The sequence below is a fragment of the Rhinoderma darwinii genome, chromosome 1, assembly GCF_050947455.1.
Source record: "Rhinoderma darwinii isolate aRhiDar2 chromosome 1, aRhiDar2.hap1, whole genome shotgun sequence".
NCBI classification, from domain to species: domain Eukaryota; kingdom Metazoa; phylum Chordata; class Amphibia; order Anura; family Rhinodermatidae; genus Rhinoderma; species Rhinoderma darwinii.
The window spans coordinates 106576045-106597952 of NC_134687.1; the positions used below are offsets into that span (position 1 = coordinate 106576045).

Genomic DNA, 21908 nt, shown 5'->3' on the forward strand with positions numbered 1-21908 from the left:
GACCGTAATGGCAAGATGGCCAGAAAATGAAAAAAACAATTGACAAACCATGCAGATATACAATGGGGTAAAGAGTAGGGATGTGCCAGGAGCCCACTTACACTCAACGCGGTTCGCCACCAGGCTTCGTCAGGGGGGAAAAGGATGAAGGCTCATTGGTAGAATATGGTGTATAAATATGTCTACAAATCTTACTTTCATTTGATTTACCTGAGGCATGGGTTAGTATGATCGTGAAGACCGGAATTGAACTAGTTGGGGGCAGTCACTCCCCATAACCAATAAAAGATCTTGTAAGAACACAGTGAAAACGGGAGTAAGTGTAAAAACCACAGGGATTGGATGAGGTGTCAATCAAAGCCAACAACCGGAAGAAGGTTAATAAGACAGACTTTAACATGATGCATCCGGAATGCAAATAAATGGAAATGCATCATATAGGGAAACGTAGTTGTTTGATCGAACAGTATTTCCATCAATGAAGAAAGGCGGTAACAAGAACACAATGTCACAAAGGGGAGGAAGGGAAAGAAAACCTCCATGCTGAACGGGGCATGTGCAGAAGACCAGCAACCCAGGCACCGCCCAGGGGGCTGGCGAAAGGGGGAAAAAAAAAAGGAAAGGGACAAGGAACGGGTAGCGAATAAACAAATTTTGCTGTCGCAAAAGTGATGTAATGAAGTGCAGTGTGCAGAGGATGTAAAACATACATAACGATAATGAAAAATAGTTCATGATAAGAACAGTGTAAAAGTGGAGATCAAACAAAGACTTGATTATCAAATATCTCTTTATTGATATATTGCTTAAGTATCATGATGAAATCATACACGTATACAACTTATGTAAATGATCCAGAAAGTGACACAGTAAGCAAAAAAAAATAAATACATAATTAACATAGTGGAAAAGATTGAATAAAATACCTTAAATCAATATGGTGTGAAAAAAGCACGGCAAAACATCCAAATAAAATAAGATCATATAAGAACGTGATACATAAAAGTGATACAAAAAAGATATCAATATAAGGACAAAGATAAGACGCAATGTCAAAATAGATGTCCTATGTGACCCTATAAAACCCTATGCTTGTGTCAACATATAGGTATAGTATAAATATCGAATAGCAATACGACAGAGATAGGGAAGAAAAGGGGAAAAGGAAGGAAGGGAGACAATGAATCACTGGTTTAAAGTGCATAGTGCAAACATAGTGTAGACAGAATTAAAAAAAAATCTGGATGAAACCGGAAGGGTTCCCTTAAAAACAAAGTGAATATATATGAGAGATTTCCAATGATTAAATTGTCAGTCCATGCCTAGGAAAAAAGGATCAAAAAAGTACATAATTACTAAGAAAGCATAAGCTGCAATATAAAGGAAACATAGCATTTACAGTAACAGCAAAGTGGATGAGCTTAAGAAAATCTCATTCCCACGCTGCGTAAAAAAACGCAGCGTAAACGCTAATAAATTGACCTGCGGTGCGGAATTTAAATCTGCAGCATGTCAATTTATGCTGAGTTTTCTGTTGCGAGTTTTCCTCATTGAATTCAATGGGGATGCAAAACCCGCAAAAGAAAGCAAAAATCGCAACTCAGGAAAAAATAAAATTCTACTTACCCAGAACTTGCTCCTTCTTGCAGTCCGTTCTCCTGGGATGATGGTTCATCCCATTTGACCGCTGCAGCCAATCACAGGCTGCAGCGTCACATGGCCTGCAACGTCAAGGAAGGCCGGTATGCATGTAGAGAAGAGGGGGGGGGTAAGTATGAACAGCTTTTTTTAATATATATATATTTTATTTTTTTTCCACAGCGCATCTTTCCACCTACTGCTACCACTCTCCGCTTTGCCTGACGTGACTCACTGTAGGAGGAGACGAGGAGGTCATGCGGCGCAGGTGACAGGTCCACTTCTGATTGGTGACGGCTCGGGAGTGGTTCAAAATCCTTTTCCGGATGACTTATCCAAAGGATAGGTCATCAGTATATGATCAGTGGGGGTCCGACACCTGAACACCTCACCGATCAGCATAGTGTTCAAAGCCGGAAGCAGAAGGCTCCGTACACTATATAGCGGCCCTGCTGGGTTACTGAAGCTCTGCTCCTATTTACATGAGTCAGATGGGTTTTGAGTCCAGAGGTCTTCCACATGATAGTGGCCAAATTGGGGACCCCCTCCATCTTTGCCACCAGTCAGAACCGCAAGGTCAGAAGGTTTAACTCCCTAAATCCAAAAGACTTCCCAGTGGCAGTAAATGCTGTAGCTCAGTGCTGGAGTCAGACAAAAAGTTTGAAAAGCATAGTTCTTTTTCTAACACTGAAGGTAAGAAGAAAGATCAGGGAGAGGGGATCATCCTCAACGCTCCCTTCTGGTCAGAGGCCATGGTTTACCTGGCTGAGGAAAAAGGTCACCTGACCAGCTATGGATCATCCCATACAGACCATATCTCCTGTCCCAGTGATCAATCCCCAGGTATCCAACCTGCTCCAAACTGCCTGAAAACGGAGATGTTAATGCTTAGAAAAAGAGGTTTATCTGATTCTGTAGTTTCTATTGTGTTAGCCAGCAAAAAGCAGATCACCACAGATATCTACTGACAAGTCTAGTAAGCTTTCATCCAATTTGAAGGAGTATATTAGAATCCTTTACATAAGTCAAATATTGCATTGATCTTCAATTTCCTTCAGGAGGGTTGAATAAAAATCTTTAAATGGGACCTGTCACTGGAGCCACTAAGTGTGTTGGTATGCAGCTTGGGGTTTAGTATTCCAAACACGCCCACGTCAAAAACAGTTTTTATTTTGCCATAATTAGTAAAATAGTTTACAAGTTAGCGAGACGAGTCAGAGAGCGGCATTGGGCACTTATGAAGCCGAGGACAGTGCGCAGTGAGTCCTCGGCTTCATATGCACAATTTGCCTGATTCCGCTGGACTCCCCTCAAGAAAAAGTTTTTTTTACTATTTTTAACGTGCGCATGTTCGAAACACTAAACCCAAGCTGTATAACGACATGATGGCGGTATAATGGTTCTAACCCTAGTGACAGGTTCTCCTTAAATCCAATACACTCATATTACAAGTTTCTGTCCGGAGTTCTACAATTTACCCTTGGGTCCAAAAAAAAGTTTTGTAGCTTCTTCCATACTTTGACCTCAGTTTAAATCCATTTAAATGCAGTCCTCATTGCTAGATAAAATGGTTATAAAAACCTTGCCAGGGTTCTTTGCTAAGGCGGTTATTTATTTTCACTAGAATCAGGAGATTTTACTAGAATCAGTTCCACTGGTTAGATGTAAGTAGGTGTCTAATTCAGTGTCTGTCACTAAAGGCTGGAAATCTTCAAAAAACCTAATGATCCAATTCCAAGGCGCAAATAAGGGTTCAGTGGATAGTAAAGGCTCTTTTACACTGGCCAATTATCGGGCAAACGAGCGTTCAAGATAATAGCCCTGTGTAAAGAGGGCAGCGATCAACAGATGAACGAGCAAATGCTATCTCGTTGATCGGCGCATCGGCCAAAATGGGCTGGTCTAAAAGTACCTTAAAGGGGTTGTCCGAGATTTAATGACTTGGTGTTAATGCATGCAATTTATAAATGTAAATACATTTGTAATATACTTACGTTTTCCAAAGTGGCCCCGTTTCCAGATCCTGCCATGGGGAACTTGACGGGTGACGTCACTCTCTACACTGGCTCTGGACGCTTTGTTGATCTTGAATTCTTTGCCGGGTATACGACATGTCACTTGTGACGTGGTGTATATCGGCTTGTTTTGCTTCACAGCCCGGAACGCGCATTTGCAGTCACTGCTGTTCTCGCAGTCCCTGCTGTTCTCGCTTTACAACAGAACAAGCCGATATACACCACATCATGTTGGTGACGTGTCGTATACCCGGAAAATAATTAAAGATCAAAAAAGCGGCCAGCTTCTACCATCGCTATCCGCAGAACGGTCTGGCTGCAGTGTTAGTTCGCAGATACGGCTTCCATTAGTTCTCTTGACTGCACTTACCTTTTCAGGTTCATGTCTCTTTGGGACCAGGCTTGATGAAATCATCTCTGAAGCCACGAATGGAGAGAGAACTCACCTACCCCAGAACAGAGACAAATGGGCTGCCCTTGCCAAGAAAGGTCCCCGTCTTTGATCCTTTTGTAGGTTTTCAAGCACTTGGTCTTCCAGCTAGTGGCGCATCCGGAACCCTAAGACCAAGCCTTCCTTCGAAGCCCATCCCTCCTGGCACCCTTTGCCTCAGAACGCTAAGCCATGGCCTGGCAACCCCAGTTCTGCCTGAAGGTGCGCCGTTCTGACTCAGTTTAAATGCGGGCAGGCTTGTTTTTGAGGACGTCTGGATTTCCCACATTTCAAACACCTGGGTTCAAGAAGTGGTATCCTCAGGATACAAAATTGAATTTGCCAGCCTTCTTCCAGTCTGCTGTTCCTCAGTCTCACTCCAGAGCTGCCGCCTTTATTCAAGTAATAGTCTTTGCTTCTTCAGGAAGTCATAAACCCAGTACCTCCAGATCAAATATTTCAGGGGTTTTACGCCTACCTTTTTGTAGTGCCAAAAAAGGACGTCTCGGTCCGCTGTTTCCGAATGAAACCCCCTAGTTCAACAAGTGGATCCCGGGGAGCGGTCCCATCACCCGGAAGTCTTTTTTTTTTTTTTAATCAGTTCAATTTTATTCAAAAAAACTCCACATTATTACAGGTCATTGTACGTTCTCATACAGTGTATAAGCAAATTACAACAGACCCAATTATTTACATCCAACCAAACATTCCCTTCCCCCCAACTCCCCCTTGTATCCCCCCAGCCGGTCTTCTCAGTACCACTTTTCCAATCCTCTCTCCTTCTCTTCCCCTTTTCCCTTCCCCATCTTACTCCTGCTCTCCGTATGTACCCCCCCGTCAGTGGCCCTATACCTGAACTTGTTGCCTTAGTGTCATTAGCTCCACAGAAGCATACCCAGATTGATCAATCCACCTAGCCCATTGTTTTTCAAACTTGACCTTGGACCCCCTCTTGGAGTATATCCTATATTCCATCAGAACCTGTGAGTTAAGTGCCCCTATGATTTCTTGTTTTGATGGTGGCTCCGCATCCAGCCAGTGCTTTGCTATTCCTTTCCTCACTTGATACAGTATTTTAGCAATTGCCAACCCTGACATCCTATCCCCCCCCAAATCTCCAACATACCCTAGCAGCATTACCACAGGATCCCATGGAATCTGTACCTCAAACACTCTCCCCACTAGCTCCGATATTTCCGTCCACAGACTCCCCAACCTCCCGCATGTCCAGAACATATGAAGGATGTCTGCTTTTTCCTCCGGGCACCTAGGGCACTTGGCATCCGCTCTTAATCCCATTTGTTTCAGCACCCACGGGGTCCTATACACCCTATGTATCAGAAACAACTGCGATCTTCGTTGTGCTACATTAATGGACAAAGTACATGTTGCTGCCAATACCGCCTCCCAGTGGTCTGTTGTAATAGGACCCACATCCCTCTCCCATACAGCTTTCACTGGTGCCATAGGGTCCCCCAGATGTTCCACCAATAACCTGCGATAAACCAATGAAATTAATCCTTTTGATGTAACTGCTTTTGCAATATGCTCCAACACCCCCGTGGCATGCATCGTCAGGTCCACGCTGACCGCTTGTGTCTGCACAGCGTGCCGAATCTGCAGGTACTGATAGAACATGCGGGAGTCCAGTTGAAACTCCTCCCTCATTTGCTGAAAAGATTTAAGTATGTCTCCCTCGTACAACTGGCTCAATCGTATTATGCCTCGCTGCTCCCACCCCTGCATCCCTTCCAATTTACCCAATTCCCCCAAATAAGCATTCCTCCAGAGTGGTGTATATTTAGTGCACTCTCCTATCCCCAGCAATTGCTTGCACTGCCACCACACCTTGTGTATGAGCAGCAGAGTGGGTCTGGTACTCGCCATCTGTTTATAGCTGTGCGCTTCCAGTCCTGCCAACGGGTTCTCCCCCCCGCCCCCCCCCCCCCCCAGATATGATAGGATGCGCGCACTGGACCCCCATGTCTCTTCCTGCTCCCACCCCCAAAAATGTTGACATTGGGCAGCTAAATAATACACCCAAGCATTGGGCACAGCCAGGCCCCCCTCCTCCTTTGGCAGCTGTAATTTCTCCAGTTTAATCCTAGGTACCCCCTTCTTCCATACTAGGTCCCTAAAAAGGTTATGCAATCTCCTGAACCAATATTTGGGGATCCATACCGGGGAGTTATGTAGGACATACAGCACCTGGGGCATGAGGATCATTTTAATCAGATTCGTCCTACCCAGAGCCGATAGCGGTAACTTATTCCACGCCTCTACTTTAGCTTTTATCGTTGTTAACAGTGGCATTACATTAAGGGACATATAATCCTGTGCTTTCGCCGTCACCCTAACCCCCAAATACTTAAACTCCGTGACCACAGGTACCTCCACCTCCTCTTCCCCATTCTGGATAACCCCCGGGTCCATGAGCATTAAAGCCGATTTTGACCAATTAATGAGTAGTCCTGAATATTTCCCAAACCGCTTAATTAGGGCCATCACTAACGGTAGTGTGCGCTCGGTGTCCGCCATGAATAACAGCATATCATCTGCGTATAGTGCAATTCTTTCCTCCACCCCCCCATATCTCAACCCCTGAATATGTTCATGTTGTCTCACTGCACACGCCATGGGTTCCACCGCCAACAACAATGGAGATAATGGACATCCCTGACGCGTTCCCCGCTCCAGCGCAAACCGATCCGATAGCACCCCATTCACCCTTATCTTTGCTGTCGGGGCTACATACAACAACTTTACCCATTTTATATAATTAGGGCCAAATCCCATTTTCTCCAGAACTGACCACAAATATTTCCACTCCACGCAATCGAATGCTTTAGCCGCATCTAAGGACATAATGGCTCTCCCCCCACGATTATCCGGCAGAACTTGTAAATTTAAGAACAGCCGTCTCAGATTCACCGCCGTCGATTTGGATGGCATAAAGCCGGCCTGATCTCCATGTACCACCCCAGCCACTACTTTAGCTAGTCTAAGCGCCAATACTTTCGCCATGATTTTAATATCCGCCGTTAGTAGGGAAACTGGTCTATAAGAGCCCGGGAGCTGGGGATCCTTCCCCTCTTTAGGCAGAACTACTATGGTCGCTTCATACATTGTTTCCGGAAGCCTCCCCCTATCAAAGCTATCTAAAAGAGTGGCCAATAACTGCGGTGCGAGCTCCTCCCCATATTCCTTAAAAACTTCCACCGGAAGACCATCCGGCCCCGGCGCCTTTTCACTGGCCAGTATCCCTATAGCCTCCTGGAGTTCCTCCAGAGATATGGGCTCCTCCAATTTCCCTCTCTCCTCCCCTCCCAACCTAAGAAGTTCTGTCTCCCCTATATACTCTTCCAGCTGCTGAGGTGTGTGCTCTGCCCTAGAGGCATACAAATTCGAGTAAAACTGCTGAAACACTTTCAAAATCTGTCCTGTATCCGTCTCCAACTTCCCCCCCTCCCCCTTAATAGTGTGTATGTAGTTATTCTCCCTCTGAGCCTGCGCCATCCTTGCCAACAGCCGTCCAGTAGTTTCCCCCTCCTCATAATATTGGCGTTTTAAAAACATCCTTTTGTTATCTGCCCTCTCCAACTGATGCTGTTTTAACAACCGCTGCGCCTCCACCCAATGCTTCAGTGTGTCTGGTGTGTTATCTACTATATGTAGCCTTTCTGTCTCCGTTACCCTTTCCAACAGTGCTTCTCCTAATTATCTAGACCGTGTTTTCACTGCTGAAATGTGCTGGATGAACACCCCTCTCAGCCACGCCTTCATCGCGTCCCACAGTATCGCTTGCGGTACCGTTCCCGAGTTGAACTGAAAGTATTCCTTTATGAGGTCTAAAATTTGTTTATTATCTATCAGCTTCAGCCAAAAGGCATTGAGTTTCCAGCACCCTTGCCCCCGCCCTGTCCTCCCCTCCGTCTCCACCTTCATTAACAAAGGAGAATGATCTGATAACGCTCTTTGCAAGTATTCTATCTGGGCTACAAATGGTACCGCTGCCGGTGAGCACAAGATTAGGTCTATCCTGGATAAAGACTGATATGTGGAAGACGCACAAGAATACTGATAGCTATTTGGATGTTTATCCCTCCATATGTCCCGCCAACCCATTTCAGCAACAAGATGGCCAAACGCTGTTAAACCTCCCCCTCTCATGCCGAATTTATCCATATTGGTATTCAATACTGCATTAAAATCCCCCATCACTAGTAACGGCACCTCCGGGTATCTAGCCAGTTCCTCCACCACTTTCTTGATACATCCGCTAGAAAATGGAGGGGGAACATACAACACCACCAACACACAAGTCCAATGATACATCGTACAGTGCACCCCCACATACCGCCCCTCCCCATCCTGGAAGGAGTCGTGACATATAAATGGCACTGCCCTATGTATGAGAAGACTCACCCCCCTTGAATATGTAGTATGGTAAGAATGAAAACTATGGCCTACCCAGGCCCTATGCAACATGGAAACTGAATCCCTAGTCATATGCGTCTCCTGCAATCCTATCACCCTCGACTCCTGTTTCCTAATAAAATCAAATACCGCCTGTCGTTTTCTGGCTTCCCGCAGGCCCCGTACATTCCAGGACAAACAATTAAGTGATCCCATCATCCCTCAACATATCCCAACACATCCTTTCCTGTTCTCGTAATTGTACATATCTGACCGGCTGGGTCTTCTTTCCCTCCCTCCCCTCCCCCCCCTGCAACCTCCCCCGTGAACCTACCCCTTTCCAAGGGTTGGGGCGACAGAACGTATCTGCCATTACCCATAACAAGCGTCGGCAGGTCAACTCCGCCCACCGTACATTCAACAATACCATAACTCGTTATGCACTTTTCCCGCTTAACTGACCATCCCTCCCGCTGCCATTTTCTTGCAAATAAACTACCATCCCTTCAACATATCGGTACCCCTCAATGTCCATAAACACATTCCTCCTCTTCCGGTCTTCCGCGTTCACCGCAACTATGCCCTCCAGCTCCAAGTCCAAACATGACCAGGAACCCTCAATGCCATATCTTGCAACTTTTTACGACACCTGGTTCAGTCCTGCAACCCCAGCCTCCTTTTGTCAGCCGGTCTATTCCGGATCTCAGCTGACTTTCATGGGTATCCAACCATCTAACCGCTTCCCTCGGTGTCTCGAAAAAGGAAGTTGTGCCCAGCGCCACCACTCTCAGACGGGCAGGATACATCATGGAATATTGCACTTGTAACGCCCTTAGGCGTCTCTTTATATCCATAAACTGTGATCTTTTCCGTTGTACTTCCATAGAGAAATCCGGGAAGAAGGACACTTTCACCCCATTAAAGGAGATGTCTTGACGTTCTCTAGCTTTCCTCAGGATCTTGTCTCTATCTTTATAATGTAGAATCTTTATCAGCACCGGTCTCGGCGGCCTTCCCGGAGGGCCAGGTCTGGTCGGCACCCTGTGCGCTCTCTCCACCGCAAATAAAGGGGTCAATTCCTCTCTGCCAAATGTGTCTATCAGCCACTTTTCAAAGAAGTCATCCGGATTCGTTCCCTCCACTCTCTCCGGAACCCCCACCAGGCGAACGTTATTCCGTCTCAGCCGATTTTCCATATCGTCTGTCTTAGCCAGCAATGTCGCCACTGCCTGCGAGTGTGCCTGCACATCCTGCTTTATATGAGGAATCGCATCCTCCATGTCTGAGACTCTCCCTTCCACGGCAGTGGTGCGTTCCGCAACTTTCTGCAAATCATTCCTGAGCAGCAAAATGTCCTCCTTCAATCCACCCATCTGGCTTGCTAAGGTATTAAGGACCATAGAATTTTGCTTCACCGCTGCCAAAATGTCCTTTAGGGAGGGTTCCTCCTTCCTCACTCCACTTTTCCCTCCAGCACCTGGCTGATCCTGCATGGCGCCACTCATCTCCTCCTCCTCCTCCTCACTTCTCATGTCCCCCGCCAAAGGAGAGTACCTGGATCCATAAGATGGGCCTCCAACTGCCTGCTCTCCAGCCGACTTTCGCTGCTGTGCAGCCGCCCCCCCTGCTCTCGGCGTGCGGGCGAACCTCTCCAGCTTTTCCACAACTTCCTGCCGGAGGCCTCTATTGCGGCCTTCCTTCTCCTCGGCGCCATCTTGAGCGCGGGACCCGGGACTCGCTGGCGGCGACTTCTGCTTCTTGGAGCGCGTCATTATGGCCGGGTATTCGTGCTCCTCCACCTCCAGACTCTGGTAAGACCCTGGGGAAGCTATTTTCCCCGAATTTTACGGGATATATGGACCTTATAGGATGAGTACAGCAGGAGCTCCGGTCACACACGTCCTCTCACATTCACCACTAGGCCACGCCCCCACCCGGAAGTCTTTAATCAGATTTGCGCCACATGGTGCAGGCCGGATGCAGGTTTTATGGGGTCCTGGTTCAATCGCAATGTTCCCTGCCTCATCTCCCAAGCCCGGGATCCCAAAGCCTAGGCCGTAGACATCCTGGTGTCTCAGTGGAATTGGTTTAGTCTCACGTACAGTGAAGGAAATTAGTATTTGATCCCTTGCTGATTTTGTAAGTTTGCCCACTGTCAAAGACATGAACAGTCTAGAATTTTTAGGCTAGGTTCATTTTACCAGTGAGATAGATTATATAAAAAAAAAACTGAAAATCACATAGTCCAAATTATATATATTTATTTGCATTGTGCACAGAGAAATAAGTATTTGATCCCCTACCAACCATTAAGCGTTCAGCCTCCTCCAGACCAGTTACACGCTCCAAATCAACTTGGTGCCTGCATTAAAGACAGCTGTCTTAAATGGTCACCTGTATAAAAGACTCCTGTCCACAGACTCAATTAATCAGTCTGACTCTAACCTCTACAACATGGGCAAGACCAAAGAGCTTTCTAAGGATGTCAGGGACAAGATCATAGACCTGCACAAGGCTGGAATGGGCTACAAAACCATAGGTAAGACGCTGGGTGAGAAGGAGACAACTGTTGGTGCAATAGTAAGAAAATGGAAGACATACAAAATGACTGTCAATCGACATCGATCTGGGGCTCCATGCAAAATCTCACCTCGTGGGGTATCCTTGATCCTGAGGAAGGTGAGAGCTCAGCCGAAAACTACACGGGGGGGACTTGTTAATGATCTCAAGGCAGCTGGGACCACAGTCACCAAGAAAACCATTGGTAACACATTACGCCGTAATGGATTAAAATCCTGCAGTGCCCGCAAGGTCCCCCTGCTCAAGAAGGCACATGTACAGGCCCGTCTGAAGTTTGCAAATGAACATCTGGATGATTCGGAGAGTGATTGGGAGAAGGTGCTGTGGTCAGATGAGACTAAAATTGAGCTCTTTGGCATTAACTCATCTCGCCGTGTTTGGAGGAAGAGAAATGCTGCGTATGACCCGAAGAACACCATCCCCACTGTCAAGCATGGAGGTGGAAACATTATGTTTTGGGGGTGTTTCTCTGCTAAGGGCACAGGACTACTTCACTGCATCAATGGGAGAATAGATGGAGCCATGTACCGTCAAATCCTGAGTGACAACCTCCTTCCCTCCACCAGGACATTAAAAATGGCTCGTGGCTGGGTCTTCCAGCACGACAATGATCCGAAACATACAGCCAAGGCAACAAAGGAGTGGCTCAAAAAGAAGCACATTAAGGTCATGGAGTGGCCTAGCCAGTCTCTAGACCTTAATCCCATCGAAAACTTATGGAGGGAGCTGAAGATCCGAGTTGCCAAGCGACAGCCTCGAAATCTTAATGATTTACAGATGATCTGCAAAGAGGAGTGGGCCAAAATTCCATCTAACATGTGTGCAAACCTCATCATCAACTACAAAAAACATCTGACTGCTGTGCTTGCCAACAAGGGTTTTGCCACCAAGTATTAAAGGCATGGTGTTGCCCGAAAAACATGTTTTTTTTAAAAAAATTAAACATTTAGTGTGTGGGTGATTAAACATTGTTCAAATTTTTTTTATTTTTTTCGCGAGTCAGGAAATATTATAAATTTTTTCTAATTTATAATACTACCCATTTTTGGTCACTAGATGGAGCTAGTTCCCAAAATTGCAGCATTGCAACATTGGGTTAAAAGCCCTCGCTCTAGTGAGCTCTCAGCATCCCCCCCTCCTTTATCCTGGCTAGTGCCGGGATAAACGAGGGGTTTGAAAGGTTTAACCTCCTACACTGTGTGTCGCCATTTTTTGAGGTAACCCACAGTGTAGTAGGTTTACATACAGTAGTAAACACACACAAACACTAACATACATTGAAATCTCTTACCTGCTCCTGCCGCCGCGGCTCCCTCCGGCCCGTCCGCTCCCTTTGCTGCCGCTGTTCCATGTGCACAAGTCCGGAAGCCGCGACCGGAAGTAGTAATATTACTGTCCGGCCGCGACTTCCGGTCCACAGGAAAATGGCGCCGGACGGCGCCAATTTTGAATAGGACTGTGTGGGAGCGGCGCATGCGCAGTTCCCACACAGACGCCGTACACGGCAGTCAATGGGACGGGAGCCGTTCGCAGTCCCTATGGGACTGTGGCTGCCGTATTCCATGTCTGTGTGTGTCGTTAATCGACACACACAGAAATGGAACAAAAAATGGCAGCCCCCATAGGGAAGAAAAAGTGTAAAAATAAGAAACAGTAAAACACAAACACACAAATGAATATAAACGTTTTTATTAAAGCACTAACATCTTTAACATATAAAAAAATTATTTGTGATGACACTATTCCTTTAAGTCTTGTTTGCCAAAGGGATCAAATACTTATTTCTCTGTGCACAATGCAAATAAATATATATAATTTTGACTATGTGATTTTCTGTTTTTCTTTTAAATATAATCTATCTCTCACTGGTAAAATTAACCTAGCCTAAAAATTCTAGACTGTTCATGTCTTTGAGTGGGAAAACTTACAAAATCAGCAAGGGATCAAATACTTATTTCCTTCACTGTATATATCTCTCCCTCAGTTCCTCCAAAGTCCGAAAATATTCTTGCCATCCTTGTGGCGCAGTATTGGTGTTGGATATGCGGACGTGTTGTCCCAGCGGTCAGAAGCCCCGTAGCCCCTTACCTTTTTGTCCCGACCTCCTCTCTCCTGGACCTCTCTTAAACCAGAATTTAAGAGAACTACGTTTAATGGCGTGGCTGTTGAGGCCAACATTCTGAGGGCATGTGGTTTGTCAGAAAGGGTTATCCTCACCATGCTCAATGCTCTGAAGCCTTCCACAGCCCACATACATCTTACTCGGAACACCTACTTTTGTTGCCATGACAATCTTAATCTAATCTCACTTACGTTTTACTGTTTCAGGAGTGCTTTCCTACCTACCGGATGGCTTGGCATCAGCGTTTAGCCCTTAGCTCTCCTAATGGACAGGTGTCGGCACTTTTCATCCTGTTCAGTTGCCTGTCTGTAGAAAGGTTCAGAATCAAAGGGGTTGCTTATCAGCCCCGACTCCTTCATGGAATCTCAACTCGGTTCTGAAGGTTCTACAATCTGCTCTATTTGAACCTTTAGAAGTGGTCTCCCTTCGCTCTTCAAAGGTGGTTTTACTGGTGGCAGTAAATTCCATCCGGGGAGTCTTCGAACTAGTGGCTCCATTCTTGACTTTCCATCAGGATAAGGCAGTGCTTCATACGGTGCCCTTTTTTTTGCCCAAGGTTGTGTCGGACTTTCACCTGAATAAGGACATTGTTCTGCCATCCTTTTGACCATCTCCCAGTCAACCTGAATGTTGTCCGTGCTTTGCGGACTTCCATTTCTCTCACGGCTTCCTTTCGGAGGTCGGATGCCTTGTTTATCCTCACGGAGGGTCCCTGGAAGGGGTTGGTGGCCCTTTAAGGCCACAATCGCTTGATGGATTCGGATGGCTACTTGCAAGGCTTACCAGGTTCAGGGTAACAAACCCCATTTTCAGATTACAATTAGCGGCTTGGGCTTCCTGGGCTGTGCGCAATCAGGCTTGGTCCTGGTCTCCCTTGCACACTTTTGTCAAGTTCTATTATGTAGTTTTTTCTGTTCCTGCCCCTGGGGACTGCTTTAGGGGATCCCAACGTCTGTGTCCCCCAATGTAACAAGCAAGAAAACAGACATTTTTGAGATCTCACCCTAAATTTCTCTTCTTGCCCAGTTCATTGGGGGAACACAGATTCCGCCAATTTTGTTTGATCAAGGTACTCATGTTCGTATTGATTCTCCTCTATCGTTTCTTACTTACGGTTATCTTATTTTCTGCTTCTCCTACTGCTTAAAGCGGCTCTGTCACCAGATTAAGTGCCCTATCTCCTACATAATGTAATTGGCGCTGTAATGTAGATAGGTGTTTTTTATTTTGAAAAACGATCAATTTGGAGCAAGTTATGCACAATTTTAAATATATGCTAATTAGTTTCTGGGCATGTTTTTACCAACTGGGCATTGTAAAGAGAAGTGTGCATGACGCTGACCAATCAGCGTCATACACTTCTCTCCATTCATTTTTAGAAGTACTCGCAACACAGCGTGATCTCGCGAGATCATGCGGTGCGGTCACATACTCCCAGATTAACTTTACTGAAGTGTCTGGAGATCACATTATGTAGGAGATAGGGCACTTATAATCCGGTGCAGAGCCTCTTTAAGGACTGAATCAACTCAGTGTTTGTAGGTGGGGTATATCCTTTAGGAAGGGCTACTTTTTTGATTCCTAGTGTAAAGACTCCTAATAGCAACAGCATAGAGCCCTGGTCTGTCACCCAATGAACTGGATGAGAAAAGAATTTTAGGGTGAGTACTTTAAAAAAAATCCTGTTTTTCAGATGTAAAAATAGTTGTGGCTAATCTTAGCTGGATGGTGCCTGGTTGTGGCATATACAGGGAGGCAAGAGGCTGAAAAGAGGAAGAAAAATACGGTAGATGAATTGCATAAGACTAGGTGTTTTGTAGTAAAAAAACAAATAAAAAATATTAAGTTTATGTGCAGAAAGAGAATGAGCGTTCGTCAGTCATTTAAGTATAACTGGAAGAGTTGCACCTTTTACTTGTTTTAGACCCCCCTCTTGGTTTTGGCTAGCATATACTGAAGCAAAGTATGGACCAAAATACTGCCGTGTGAAAGAGGCCTAAGATCCCAACCATTACTTTGTTTTGCTCATGTGTGGTCTCGTTTAAAAAGAACGTAGACAAAACCAAAAAATGAAGGCAGTGACTTGACGCTACAGTGGACTCTTCCACTGTTCTGTATGTACTCATTTTCAGTCATGTTTTTATCCACAGAAATCAGGTTTGGCGTGCATGAAGATTCAACAAACAGTGAAGACAGTACAGTTTATCCAATAAATTTATTTGGGGTTTTCACAATACAGAACACCTCCACTTCAGTAGTCTTTTCTAGTTGATTTCTTAAGTAGATTATATAATCATATCAGAGTGCCCAAATATGAACTTCCTCCACAACTGCATCCATGCTGCTGCCGCCATCATACTTGCAGCCATCCTTGGTAACAATTTTTGGTTCAAGAGAATCCCATTATGGAGAAATCACATTGCCTTCTAAAAGCCTGAGACAATAAACATATAGCTAGTCAGAATACCAATGCACTTATCCAGGTTTTTTTTTGTCTTTTTTTTGAAAACCGACTGTAATGAAGTCAATGAATTAAAACCCCGTGGTGGGTCTGTTCCAGTGATTACATGGAGCACAATTAGGTGCAGTATCCAGAGTCATCTTTATTGACTAATAGCTCCACTATTTTCCATTTAATTATGATTACCAATTTAGTTTTGGCTATAGTGTTAGTGCTTAGGATTGTTACCACTTTTAGGGCTCAGTATTACCAGGAGGAAGCTGGTGTTTCTGAGATTTAAATATGGTTCATGCATACTGATGAAAATAAAGGGAACTTTGAAAAAACACCTCTTTATTCTATTGAATTGGGAAAAAAAAAAATGGGTTTATGGCTTGTCACTTTTGTTCACATAAGATTACTTCTATGTTTTGTTTTCACATTAAACAGATCAAATACAATTATCGTCCAGTGTCTAGTAGTTAAAAAAGGACTCAACATAGGGAAGGTAAATGACCACAAGTTAGAGATGTGCAATTAGGAATCAAGTTTTTCCTCCATTTGCCTGAAACGGTCATGACGGATTGAACATCAAGCAAAATATAAATACAGATAAACATTTCCAGTGTAACATAATATTTCTACTATCATGTACTTTAGGTAGAGCAGAAGAAACCGTTGTCAATGCTTGCAGTATAATTCCATAAGGTAATAAGACTTGGGTACGATTTTCCTAAAGAGTCATACCGTGTAAAGGCTCTGCGACAGGAAATAAAATAGACTTGACAGCTCATTATGAAAGTGGCTCGATCCTCTGTCTGTCTAACAACGGCCGTAACACTGCAAAACTGTGGATTAAAGGGTTCCAGCATACAAAAATAAAACTGCATAAATCACTTCACGCCATGGAACGGAGCATAAAATAATAAACACATCCACTTTTGTAAGCAGTTTAGCTGAAGAGATGTCTTCCCCCTGAACACGTCAGCACTTCTGTACCAAGCCAAGCGCTATATGGCACATTTTTGGGATTTGATGTTACTCATGAGAATGGCAGTATATCTCAATATGAGACATTGCTGTTTTAAGTGTCTCCTCGTGGAATAGAACAGGGACGTGTCAGAAGGAGGAGAGCTAAGAAGAAATAAAATCTGTCCTGGAATGTACAAAAGTGAAGTGTAATCAGTTTACAGGATAAACACTTTCTCTCTCCCAATATAATAAAAAGGGCAGCAAGTCTTGAAAGATGGCTCAATTCTGGGTTATTTCCTGTTTTCAACAGCGATAAAAACTAAAGGAGTCTTGTACGCTCCCGTAACAGACTTGCCCTTTATATCACTTCCTTACATTGGATAAGGATATTGCATTGCCCTCTACTGGAACATATTCACTGTGTATGATCTCCCCCAAACAGGTGCCTCACATTAGATCTTTACATGAGTTTGTACAACAAAGGGAGGCAGAAATGCTGCGCAATAAAACACCTTTATCATATTTTTTTCCCGGTTTGCCACACAACTCTTCCATCAGGGCAGAGTTTCCTTCAGTAAGCTGACCTCTTCAGTCTCTTCTCCGTCTTCTTCATAAATGGCATTCAGTTGAACATTATTGACTCGGGGTCGTGGTTTGCCATTTGGGCCATATGACGAAGGATATCTTTTTTTGTGATAATGCCAAGGAGGCGCCTGACAAGAAAGAAAAAAAGCACAAAGTTAAAGGAACGAGAAATCTTTGTTTAAGGAGAGGCTAGCTTAACCATGGAGAAACAGGGAAGAAGGTACAACTTTCCATATCCATGAGTGACATGACATTAGACCACCACCAATTACACAATTTATGTATTGCCACTCATTTGCTGATAAAATGCGTCAGGCAATTAAAGGATGATCAGAGTTTTTAATTTCAGCATTCAGAAAAAAAAAAAACAACCCTGGTGAACTGAGCTCTTTACAGACGGATACATTATTGGACCAGCACACACAGAATAAAAAAAACCTATACCATATGGGCGATCGTAAAGTATCATATGTGCTCGAAATAAATGTATATCAGATTATAAACAGCTCAGTAATCATAAGGTATGTCCCTTATCAATGTGAAGACAAAGAAATTACCAATGAGAATCCATCGATAGAGAACATTAAATGTGTAAGTAACGTGATTGTTATCCTGGTACAGTATCTTCAAATCATCCTTTATGGGTAAATGATGTAATATAGACATATGATCATCTACGCTGTATGGACGCACCTTACAACTGAGAAACGGGAGTTAGACACTATTTATATAGAAAATTAGAAAAATAACAATTTTATTACTAGAGTTTTAACAGTGAGGAAATATAAAATATACAAAAGATCCAAAAATAAGATTGGACTGTACATGGACCACAAGAATGCACAAAATAGTATCACAGTAATTTGTACCTGAATGTAGGGTTGAAAATGCATGGTACTAATAAAAGGCAGGCAACATCAGGTCTAAAGAATGGGGGGAAAAAAAACAATTGAAACTAGCTTTGGCAACCCATATAAAAGCAAGAGAGGTATGTAGTCGGTACAAACAAGAGGATGGTAGCATCTTAAAAGACAATTATGAACGTCTATGCTAGTGAATGGGTCTAAACAGATGTCCAAAAGAGTACAAAGCTGAGACTGGGTAGAGTCCCCAACAAAGTTATATGACCTGGTATGCCTTACCCATAGATGTCAGAAGTGTGGCCCAGAAAGGAGGAAGCGCCCGGATGCATGTTTCGCGTATACAGCTTTTTCAATCCCTTGAAAAAGCTGTATACGCAAAATGCGTGTCGGGCGCTTCCTTCTTTCTGGGCCACACTTCTGACATCTATGGGTAAGGCATACCAGGTCATATAACTTTGTTGGGGACTCTACCCAGTCTCAGCTTTGCACTCTTTTGGACATCTGTTTAGACCCATTCACTAGCATAGACGTTCATAATTGTCTTTTAAGATGCTACCATCCTCTTGTTTGTACCGACTACATACCTCTCTTGCTTTTATATGGGTTGCTAAAGCTAGATTCAATAGCTTTGCTTCCCCCTTTCTTTAGACCTGATGTTGCCTGCCTTTTATTAGTACCATGCATTTTCAACCCTACATTCAGGTACAAATTACTGTGATACTGTTGATACTATTTTGTGCATTCTTGTGGTCCATGTACAGTCCAATCTTGTTTTTGGATCCTCTGTATATTTTATATTTCCTAATTGTGTAAACTCTAGTAATAAAATTGATATTTTTTTATATAGTGTCGGACTCCCGTTTCGCCGTTGTAAGGTATGATGTAAAGCATTCTTTCACAGCCTATGGTTGGGCACAAAGCAACCTGCAATGGTGATGCATGCGAGTTTCCATGATTTCCAGGGCCACCGAAACAAAATTGCAAATTAGGCCTTATTCACACGAGCGTATTTCACGTCCGTGTTACGCGAGTTAAAACAACGGATGTCACACAGACCTATGAAATTCAATGGGGCCATTCAGACATTGTGTTTTTCACGCAGTGTGTCCGCTGCGTGAAACTCACTGCATGACCTATACTTGTGCGTTTTTGCGCATTACGCACCCATTGAAGTCAACGGGTGCATGAAAATCACGGACAGCACACGGACGCGCGTCCGTGTGCTGTGCGTGATTCACGCAACAGTTGCTAAAGAAATGATGAGAAAAAGAAAAAACACCTTCCGTTTATTTTGCGGACGTAAAAAAAAACGCGTGACATACGCGCGTAAAAAATGCAGACACGCACCGTACACGGATGTCACAAAGAACTGCAACGCAAGAAAAATGCTGCGTTTTTTCCGCACGCAAAACGGACACGTTCGTGTAAATAAGGCCTAAGTTGCAGGCAATTGGTGTTTGCAAATATATTTAGGATAAAACACACAAATAGGGCGTTTGAATTTTGTGATCGAAAATGTAATGTTCATAAAAAACCTCTACCAGGATAATATCACAAAGTGAAACATGTTGAGCAGATGCCCTTTTTATTCTGGTTAGTACTTCCACTTGTGAGAGGACGCATGAAATTCTTTTGTATTAAAATCAAACTGAAAAAGCGGAGACACTACAGCTGGTCAGTGTGAAATGAATGATTTACAGCTGCAACATAGTCAAAGCATCCAGCAGAATAAAACAAGATGGTGCAAAATGGTCTTTAGAGCATTCACATACGGGGAATCTACAGCAAAGCGTTAGGGTACGTAAGGCTCTAGACTAGCTTTGGGGCACCAATTATAATTCTACAAATATTATTTCAGGAAGGGGAGCAGGGACTTTTCGATATCGCACACATAGCCCAAGGAATTAGCAAAGAGAACATATGAGGTGGGGGATGAGGGTGCTAATGCCAAATCTAATGCAATCAGCTTAACAATGCAACGCTATGAAATACTGGGAATTTCAGTGAAGGAGAAACAAAGATCACAGAAAAGGGGTCCTATACATTTTAGTTTCTTATAGTTCTATCAATCATCTTTGAAACTCTTTCTATACTAAATTATTTTATAGAATATGTAAGTGAGTCAAGAATGAAGGAATACAATTTGCTTACACTAGAAGATTGGTAATAACTGTGACCCTACAGGTCCTTGTGAATCATGCAACCCAATAGGAATACACTAAACTGATCCTAATCATTTTGCCCATAATCACATGCTTGGACTGAAGTAAAAGGCAACTCAGCGCTCACTTAAAGGAGTTTTCTAGGACTAAAACATTGAAAGCCAATCTTAAAGGTTAGACCATCAATGTTTGCTAAATGTGGGCAGATTCCCTCAGTTAGCAGATAAAAAAAAAAAAAAAAAGGCTGTGGCACTCGAGATTAGTCCCTTCATTGTTTAACCAGGCACAGTGGGGATCCCAGGTATTGGATACTCACCGATCACACTTTGACAGCCCATCCTAAAAGGAGTGCCAATCAATATTGCAGTTCTGGAAAACTGCTCGAAAAAATGTACACCTTTCTTTACAATATTCTTTTTCCTTTACAGTCTTTATAGAAGAAAGAGTAGCAAGTAACCTTGCCATCATTGCCACCCCCCCCCCCAATAGGGAAACACTGATGACTTGCCACTAGCTGCAGTAATACTGCATTTCACTGGGATCTGCATGCTACTCTAGCCTCAGTAATAAGCGGTCGACAAAGACAAGCCAGTTTTATACTTCATTAACAGAAATGGAGAAAATGCAATTCAGTCCTTCACCAGGAGAGCAAAAATCCCTGCGGTCTAGTCTCTCTAGAAACAAGACCCCAATTCAATTTGGTCAGGAAGAGTTGCTAGAGAAGACTGTGCAACTGCTCCACTTTTCCTTTACACTAGTTTTAATAAAATCCCCTCCAATGTGGCCGTTCTGGTAGAAAGAGGTCTCTTATCAAAAATATAGTCAATAGGAATCCACAATCCTACTGTTGGGATCAGAACTTCTTCTAATTTAGCAGCCAGTTTTCATAGCAGTTGCATTAGTTTGAATGCTGATCTCTTTGAAAGCCATTATCTATATATGTATGTGCGAGAGACATCCGACAGTGGAAATGACCAAGACAGCATTAAAGCGTACCTATCATTCAAATTTTTGTTGCATAAATCAGTGGTACATGTGAATACATGAAACTTTGTAATATATCTTATTAGGGGAAAGTGGCATCTTCCTCACCTTCCAGGAGCCTGTAGTGTCCCTGCCTGCAGGCTCTCTGTAAATGTTCAGATACCTCCTCAGGCCCCAAAAGATCCATCTGCAGTAATACAGTAAATAGAAGACAGGGAGGAGAGGGGAAGGAGGGAGGGGGGGGATGCAGCCAAAGGTTTTTTTTATTTCTCTCTCCGAGACTGGCTGCTTTAAGAGGTGACAGGGAGACACCAGAGTGCTGGGCACAGTACTAGCATCACACCAGGAAGAGCCTTGGCATGCAGAGGGATGAAAAAAAGCCCCCCCCCCAAAAGGACACACAATTCTAACTGCGCTACAGCTCTTATACATCTACTGCTGCTATGGGAGTGATTGTGTTGTTGGTTTTTTTTAACAATAGGTACGCTTTAAGGGGCATAGATTTAGCAGCCAGTGAAAGCTTTAGGCTCTGTCCAATTGCAAAACATAAATATTTGGTTAAAATGGCATGAAGCAAATTTGATCCCTACTTTAGTGTAATGGCTTGCTTTTGTGTGTGGATACATTAAGTAAGCAAAATCGCAACCGCGCAGCTTAGACTCATCAACACACAAGGAAGTCAAGTTATCTTCACTTCAACC

At 43.9% G+C, this 21908-nt stretch overlaps 1 protein-coding gene across 4 annotated transcripts in view; it reads right to left on the bottom strand.

Annotated features, from left to right (window-relative positions):
* Positions 1-15397: 15397 nt before the first annotated feature.
* CLCN3 (chloride voltage-gated channel 3) overlaps positions 15398-21908 on the bottom strand; it is a 116413-nt gene continuing 109902 nt past the window's right edge. For all 4 annotated transcript variants that reach the window (XM_075860255.1, XM_075860257.1, XM_075860256.1 and 1 more), the window contains one exon: positions 15398-17326. In XM_075860255.1, the coding sequence (XP_075716370.1) occupies positions 17168-17326 (159 nt within the window). In that variant the 3' untranslated portion in view covers positions 15398-17167. The remainder of the gene's footprint in view (positions 17327-21908) is intronic.